At 39.9% G+C, this 8,290-nt stretch overlaps 2 protein-coding genes across 5 annotated transcripts; one reads left to right on the top strand and one right to left on the bottom strand.

Annotated features, from left to right (window-relative positions):
- The first annotated feature begins 884 nt into the window (after positions 1–884).
- Positions 885–6,235, top strand: LOC103985249 (basic leucine zipper 6). 4 transcript variants are annotated; one of them, XM_009402896.3, is made up of 6 exons: positions 885–1,007; positions 1,557–2,204; positions 4,664–4,739; positions 4,816–4,942; positions 5,561–5,729; positions 5,921–6,235. In XM_009402896.3, exons 2-6 carry the CDS (start codon positions 1,633–1,635, stop codon positions 6,138–6,140), a joined length of 1,164 nt encoding a protein of 387 aa, XP_009401171.2. In that variant the 5' UTR covers positions 885–1,007; positions 1,557–1,632; the 3' UTR covers positions 6,141–6,235. The 4 variants fall into 4 exon arrangements, with proteins under 4 accessions (XP_009401171.2, XP_009401170.2, XP_065007545.1 ...); XM_009402895.3 differs by having other exon boundaries at positions 903–1,029; XM_018825982.2 differs by lacking the exon at positions 885–1,007 and adding an exon at positions 1,057–1,454.
- Positions 6,236–6,571: 336 nt separating this feature from the next.
- On the bottom strand, positions 6,572–7,324 carry LOC103985259 (NDR1/HIN1-like protein 1). Its single transcript, XM_009402907.2, has one exon. The coding sequence runs from the start codon at positions 7,322–7,324 to the stop codon at positions 6,572–6,574; it is 753 nt and encodes a 250-aa protein (XP_009401182.2).
- Between the last annotated feature and the right edge of the window lie 966 nt (positions 7,325–8,290).

The following is an 8,290-nucleotide window of genomic DNA, read 5'->3' as shown; positions in this document are numbered from 1 at the left end:
AAGCCTCCCCATGAAATTATAAAAAGAAAAAAAAACAAGAGTCACCAAGTTCATTTTCATTCGGTCAGCAGTGTAATAGATGGATTAGCAATCACAATATTCCACTCTAATAAAATTGTGATTTAATTATCTGATGGTTATGATGAAATGTGCTGGAAGGGTGTATTTAAACTGTCTTATCGAAGAAATAAGATACGGAATGTGGTTAACCTAAGAGAACTGATTGCGATTTCCATGAGTAGCAAGCAACCATGAAGGATTGATTATTAACAAAACAGAAGTTTCAGAAGTAGAAAGAGGTAGCGAATCAGAAAAGAAATGATCTAACTTTTGCATGTAGAGCTACTTAACGGCAGAAGCACATGATATATATATGCCTTCTCTCCGTTCTAAATAAAATATAACCATATAGGAGGATGTTGCTGGTGCCCAAACTAATACCTACATGGTTGACTTTGTTTATTGTCAGTGGCTAAGAGGTTACGGTGGATTTCGAAAACAATACATGAAGTAAACCCATTTTGAGATTGCACTGCGTTTACAACATAAGACCAATGTTATGCCCATCACTTCCCGTAGCAGCTGATTTGTCTAAGCCATACAATAAATTAAACCAATGGAATGACAACTGCATTTGACAATGACCAACCGACTGCATCAATGTTAAGAAGGGAGAGGTTACTATTCGGTAAAAGCCTAATAGTAAATTTTTTTTTTGTTTTTTGGGGATAATTGATCATATATATATATATATATATATATATATATATATATATATATATATATATATATATATATATTGCCTTTTCTTTTTCTTTCTTCACGCGGCCAGCCAAAGCGGCGCTTCAAGTTGATGCTGGATACAACAAGCGGGCTGGGACCCACAAAAAACCCCAAAGAGTTAATGGGTATGGCCAGTGAACGCCGAGACGAGAACCGAATCCTCTCTACCTCTCCCGAAACACAAGACGACTTCTCTCTCCCAACTCGGTGCCGATGGATCGGCCGTGAGTTCGAATCCGTTTCCAGGTTTTCTCATGTTGTTTCCTCTCAGCTGTTGCCTTTTGTTTCGCGATCTCTCCGTCGTATTGTGGTGTTTTGCTTCGTTTCGTTTTGCTGGCACGGTCGCCATTTTGGTGTTTTGGTCACAGCTGATGCGAGTTTAGGGTCACTGTTTCATTGGCCGTGTTTTGGCCTCGTCCAGTCTTGTCCTTTAGGGTTGTACTTCTTGGAGCTTCGCCTTGTTCTGCAGCGCGTTTCGTTGGCGATCGCCAGGGTTTTTTATCTCCACCCTTTGGAATGGCAATGGCTGTTAATGAGTAAATGGAGAGATCAGAAGCGTCTTTTTTATTGATCTGAACGGATTTACTTGTTCTTCGGTGTGTTCTTTTGACGAATAGGATTGCTGTGATGGAATCAATCACATTGCTCTGTTTGACTTCTCGTTCTTGAAGGTTCCTTTCAATGCGTTCTTCTGGGAACTTTTTTTTTTTTTTAATCAAGTTTCTTGCCCTATGAATGAACATGCATGTTCATAGTGCGTGTTTTCTTTCCAGAAGAAAAAAACATGGAGCAATTTGGATGGGTGATTGTTAGGCAATAGAGGAAAGGATTTATGTAGTTTATCTCACCATGTCTTGGCCAGCCCCCCTTCCTCCTCGCTGCCCATTTCAGAGCAAGGGGGTGCCTCGCCGAGCATCCGATTCTGCACCTCAAACCCCACAGAACGACACTGGATCGTATGCACAGAACCTCATGGATGAACCACCATCATGGGTAGATGATCTCTTGGCAGAACCGGCAAGTGGTCATAGAGGGATCTCTCTGCGGAGATCCTCCAGTGATCCAGTATCACTCCTGGAGGTGGCTACAAGTTTCCAAGGCCCAATATCTCCGGCCAATGAGGAAGATGCTTTGTCTGACAGTCTTCTCCATGAGTCGCTGGAGGCTGCGGGAGCCAGCGAAGTTGATGGTGGGTTTGAGGCTGGGAGCTGGGTCTTTGGCCCTAACTCCCCTAGACAAAGGAGCAAATTGACCGACTCTGAGAGCTCAATAGTGACTGCGCTGCTGGAAAATGTTCCTAGCAACCCACTGCAGTATCTAACTGTGGATTATCCAAGCACCTCTGTTACAAGCAAGCAACACGGAATGGAAGATGATTATAATCCTCTAGCCAATCCTGATTCTCACAAGTTACAAAGAAGGTGAACCAGTTTCTATTTTACCCATTCATACTTCTCATATTATTCTTTTTCAGCCATATCTGACAGAAAAATCAGTGATTTTGCGGTCATGTTAGAAAAAAATTCTTCTTAGATGCTTTGTGGAAATCTTTTCTTTCTCTCTTTTGTCATGTTTAGTCACCGGAAAATAAATATTATATAAAATCCATAGCCTTTAAAATATATCAATCTAATTAGTTGCAGAAGTACTTTTGTATTCAATATGAGCAGAATTACTATGAGAATCTTTTTCCTGTGTCTTGTGCTTTAACAACTGGGAGATCATGTGGAATGTTGCTGTGGGCAACCTCCCCTACATATGGGGTGTCGGCTTTTGGACCTCCTAGTTATGACATTTTTGCATATGCATGTCTTATGCATCCATTTTAGGACTTAAGGGAAAGTTGACTTGGTGCTATTCTGGCTTTAGGAATTCCATCTGAAACTTCCTACCACACTATATATCTATCAAACTTATACATATTCTTATAGTCTTGCTCCTTTCAAGTTTATTATTTTGATATAGAACCATTTTTCATTGATTTTGCTTCATTGCATCAATCACTTTGCTGAAAGATTTCCATTTGCCTTCTTTTAAACTTATTCTTCTGTACATCCTTATTAACTAAGGCTTTGCATTAAATTGGCAATGTGGTAATCTCTTCTCCATCGTTTTATTTTATGCTCTGTTTCCCTTTTGTTTCTGATGCCAGTCTCATTTCAAGGATCCAAGACACTCATTTTATTGAATTGTTTTGCAAGTAACTGGTGTTCCTCAAGCATCATCTGATCATCACAGTATGATACTGAAAGGCAGCCATTGTTGTGAAAAATCAACATGATATATCATGTCAAATATCCTTTGGATTGCAATTCTGGCAGCTTCAACATTTTCCATAGATCAAGCATGACAAAATTCGTTAGGATAAAGATGTAGAAATCATTATTTTTACCATTAGTAAACATGTGGAGAATTCTTAAGCCAATGTATGAAGTTGCTGACTGGGGTTTAGAAGATGGGTGAATTAATCTTAATATGAAGTGTTAACTTTTCATCAATGTATTATGTTCTTAAACTGACACATTTGCTAGCGAAGTTTTCATCCAGATTTTATTCCACTAGTTTAGCATAAGCATGTAGTTCCAATTGGGGATTACAATTTTCTCATTGATACATGAAGTTACCTTGGTTAGTAAGGCGGACTGATCCCAACCTGATCTGGCTGATCAAATTTGAGACAAGCCAAGATAAAAAAAAAAAGGACCTCGATTTTTGGGGATCAATGATATCCACTGATTTCTTGACTGATCCCAGGTTAGTCCAGTTGATTTCCAAAACAAATCTTGTCAGCCTAAGCAATCCTGTCAAATCTTGATTGGCCATGCCAATCTCTGCTGATCTTAGCCAACCCAGTTGATTTCCAAGTTCCAATTAATCTTGTTGCTCTCTTTTTGCTTTTTGGCTATTTCAATAAAAAGATAAAAAGATCCTGTGATCCTAGTCAGTTGACTTGGAATCAATCACTATCCTCTCCAATTCTGATCATCATCCAGATCCTGACCCTGCGAATATTGAAGGCCCCTATTTTGATGCTGATCATCATCCATCATCCGTTTAGATGCTTTCTCAAAAAGTCAGGGAACTGCTTAAGATACTTCTATGCAGTGAGACTTTGTTTGGGTATTTGCAAATAAGATTTGATGAACTAAAAGATTGAAATTTATGTCTACGCACGTAAGATGGGTTGGCACTGCCAAGTACTATGTGACTCATCCTGTGATATAGCGAAGAAAGTTGGTGGGTGTTGTTATCATTTGCAACATGAGATGTCGGGATAGCATGTATCAATGTGATGCAATCATTCTGAAGAACCAACACTGTTTATGCAGAATGTCTAGTTTATTTTTAATATGCTTGTGATTCACTATCATGTCATATAGTTCATACACTACATAATAGCACTTTTGTATGAAATGTTTGAAGCAAAAGTCATGTGCCAAGTACCCTATTTTTATTTAACCTTTGTAACTGGAATTCATGTATCAACTATACAATGTGTTGATTTTTTTGTCATAGCAAGAAAGCTTTTCCTTTTAGTGGTTGTTTTTCCAGTTGGTTAATTTGAAAAAAAGAACTGTCAAATTAATAGACAATTTCAGAGAACAAGTGTGTTTCAAATGGGCCCTGCTTGGTCCTTTAGACATTGTACTATAATTCTTTTCACCATAGTCTTGATTTCTCCAGTAATACTTTTCACATTTATAATTCATGTTGCATATGGCAGCTATTAACAGCTTATATGACTTTTAATGTCTTGTTCCTTGCTGAAGTTCTTGTTTCATCTTGTCCTTATCTATTTGGCAAGTATACGAGTCTTCTGAAGTATCTTTCCCCAATTTATGTGAATTGTTGCGATTCTGAGATACAGAAGTTTCTGCAGGCACTCGGGTCAACGATCTAGGGTTCGTAAACTCCATTATATTGCTGAGCTTGAGAGAACTGTTGACATGCTTCAGGTAATCATGCAGTTCATGCTTTGGATTTCTCACCCTGGATTTTCTTGATGGAAACATTATTTACCTTTTTTTGTAGACACTGGGAGCAGATTTGGCCACTAGAGTTGCTTCTCTGTTTCAGTACCGTCTTGCTTTATCCATGGAAAACAAGAAACTAAGGCAGCAGATTGCCAGTCTTCGACAAGAAAAAAATATCAAGGATGGTATGCCAATCTCTTTGTTGTTTTCCTGCTTCAGTAAATTTTTTGGACACCTTTAAGAAAAAGATAAAGACTAATTATATTGAAATCAGGATTAAGGTCATTTATTAAAGATTAAGGTATCTTTTGATATTGCTGATTGCTGCAAGATGTTCATGAACAAGTTGGAACTCTAGTCAGCTGTACCTAATATGTTTCAATGTTGGAAAAATCTAAGTCCTGTCTGTTATCTGGATATTGGAATATATGTGGATAGTTTTATTGTCCTTGGCAAAAACTGTAGTAAAGAGGGATAAAGCTTGTGAACTCTTCAAGCTGTGCTAGTTACCATGCATGTTATGAAAAAACCTAACTAGATACATATTATTTCTGGGAAAATATCAGTTTTGATGTCATACTAGCCTACAACATTTGTCTACCTATCTTCTGTGTATTTCTTAGGCATTCATCAGCATAATTTTACCTCAACCATCTTGCAGATTCATTTGTTGGACTTTTATATGTTAGAACTCTATACATTATGTCATCCTCAAAAGATACAATCACTTGCATACCTTCTGATGCTGCTTGTAGTTTCTTTTAAAATTTTAAATCTGATTCAACCTTTGCGGATTTTGATAGGTCAACATCAGTCTCTGAAGAATGAAGCAGAGAGGTTGAGAATGATTTGTGGGCGCCACCGGAGAAGCAAAAGTGTGGCTGCATGTTTTGAGATGGACCCTTCTGAATTAGATCCTTCGCCGATAAATTGGCAGATGTTGGACTTGGGAAAGCTCAATCTTGGTGGTAGGTAAGTTTCTGTGAAGCATAGTTTAGGGCACTGGCAAATGAGAATCCTATCATTCCTTGGGGTTGAGAACTCAAGACATGGGATTTTTTTTTCTAAGTTCGACTCCCAAGCTCTAGATTTAAATCTACTGTCAGTTAAGCCTCTTCCAAGTCTAACATACTCCCCTGTTGCAAAAATTTCTTGCTCATCAGTGTATTTTTGTGGCAACGATCGAAGACTACACTTTCTCGGCGTGTGGTGTCATTTACCTGGAACTGTGAGCAAGGAAAAATGTTGAACTATGACGTCAAGGTTTGCACTCTTGCAGATGTCATCTCTACAGCTACTAGCCATGATCTGAGTAATTACTATCTGTTCTCTGAGATCCATGCTTTTGCACACAATGGTAATTACCACCTAATATGTCTGTGAATGGGTCTAATTCAGTCCAGCAATGACTCCCATCATATTTCTATTCAACAGGTAAAAATCTCTGCACTGCTTTCTATATATTACAAAATTTAACATAGTCTCAGTTTCCTGTTCAAAATTTGTCTAGATCTGGTTAATTCAAAATTCCCATGTTGAAGCATGTGAGGAGCGTGAAAAGTGTTGTTTGAATATAAATCAATAGAGCATGTGTCGTCTAAATAGGTAAAGCTTTTAGATGTAATGTTATTGATAGAAAAATAAGATGATAAACAATCACTCACATTGTGATACAAATGACATGGGAGATGGATAATTAGATAGTCAATAGTAAATAGAACGAGATAGACGTAGTTGTATGCAGTAATTACACAATCATAATTACATTTACATAACCTTGGCCTTGTAAAAGAACGATGAAGAGTAGGAGTTGCTTACATTAAAACCAAGCAATTCTTGGGCGAAGGGCCAACCAGATCGCCGGCCGCTGCCACCGTCCCGTTACCGAACCCAATGCGGACATCCTTGCAGTGCGCCATCACGGCGTCCCTCCTCGTCCACCACGCGCCCGACCCAAATTTCACCCATGCGAACACCCTGAAAACGAAGTTCAGGGCCCCGTCGCCATGGCTCCGATCCCAGTCCATCGCCTTCGCGCCCGCCGATAACAGGCGGGCACCGGCCGCGGTGGTGCTCCCATTCTCCTGATAGAAGGGCGGGATCGGGGCATAGGAGATGATTTCGGAGTCGTAGAGGACGGTCACGCCGATCTCGTCGTAGTCGATGCCCAACTTGTCGTTGGGGTTGTGAAAGGTGAGGGAGAAGTTTAAATCGGCGGACAGCCGCTGGGCTGCGGCGGTGAGGTTGAAGCCGGAGACGGCGGCCCAGGAAACGGCGATCTCGGGGAGGTTGGGCCGGAGGACGAGCCAGAGGACGAGGTTGAAGACGAAGAGGACGAGGAAGGAGGCGATCATGACGGCGCAGAGGCTGCGGAGGAAGACGGTACTGCGCGGCTCGGAAGGGGGCGCCGGCCGCGGAGTCGCGCCGGCCCCGTAGGGATAGTAGGGGACAGCGTGCGGCGGGGGCCGCGGGGGAGGAGCGCCGTAGACGTAAGGGTAGGGGTTGGGGTAGCCGGCGCCGGCGGGGTAGCTGGTGACGACTGGGATCGGATCGGCCGAGCGAGTCATGGAGGGTTGGGAGGGAGAGGAGGGAGCGAGTAGTTTCGAAGCGACGCGATTTAAACGACGAAAGCGCGCGGCCGCCGATTTCGTTGTGGGCTAAAAGAAGCGCTGATGGACGATCGGACGGTGGATCACAGCATGACCGTTATGTCCTTACACGTAAACAACATCATGAATAATATATTTATTACCTTTAGGATGAATCTTTTATATATATATTTAAAATCATTTAAATAATACTTAATATGTAAAGTTTTATTGAGAAACTTGAAGTGATAAAGGGTTAGCATTTGTATCTCTGAAGATAGATAGCAAATTTATGTGTGGGTTCAAGCAAACAAAATAAATGAACAGGTGGAATTCCAAATAGATCTTGACATCAAAGGAACAATAGGGTGGAATTTGATTGAGCGAAAACCTTCTAAGTGATAACTTCCAAATTTAGAGAGTTGCTAGGATTAAAAATGAATAATCTTGAGCCTAAATCCTTAATTTCATAAATAAAAAAAATATAAAACTAGAATTAAAAAGGATTGGTGCATAGACCCGATGGAAGTTCTCCGTTCATTAATGAACGGCGTTTACTATGTTTTGTTGGTATCTCAAATCCGTCTATCAAAATTACAAAAAAGATCATCCTATATACTACATAAATTAATGTAGCAAGAGTTTAATATTTAAATTGGTCTATTTAACTATATATTTTATGTCCAATTGGAACTTTATGTTGATCTTTTTTTTACTCTTTTGTTAGCATTGTTGGAGATTGTGTGCAAAGAAAGGAAAAAAAACATTATTATGAGGGAGAAAAAAGTCTGGAAATTGTTTTGGGAGAAAAAAATTATTTGGTAGAACTCATTATTTTCCCATATTCATTGTTTTTTTCTTTTCAATCTTCATGCCTTTGGTGGTTAGAAGGACACATAGGACGATAGCAACAAGGTAGAGATGCGTAAATATTCTCCCATGAAC

The sequence above is a fragment of the Musa acuminata genome, chromosome BXJ3-5 (genome assembly GCF_036884655.1).
Source record: "Musa acuminata AAA Group cultivar baxijiao chromosome BXJ3-5, Cavendish_Baxijiao_AAA, whole genome shotgun sequence".
Classification (NCBI taxonomy): domain Eukaryota; kingdom Viridiplantae; phylum Streptophyta; class Magnoliopsida; order Zingiberales; family Musaceae; genus Musa; species Musa acuminata.
This window is presented reverse-complemented; position numbering and strand designations above follow the sequence as displayed.

Coding starts and splice junctions, on each gene's coding strand:
- LOC103985249 (XM_009402896.3), top strand. CDS start 1,633: ATGTCTTGGCCAGCCCCCCTTCCTCCTCGCTGCCCATTTCAGAGCAAG. Junction 4,943..5,560: donor AGAAAAAAATATCAAGGATG/GTATGCCAATCT, acceptor GGATTTTGATAG/GTCAACATCAGTCTCTGAAG. Junction 5,730..5,920: donor AAGCTCAATCTTGGTGGTAG/GTAAGTTTCTGT, acceptor CTTGCTCATCAG/TGTATTTTTGTGGCAACGAT.
- LOC103985259 (XM_009402907.2), bottom strand. CDS start 7,324: ATGACTCGCTCGGCCGATCCGATCCCAGTCGTCACCAGCTACCCCGCC.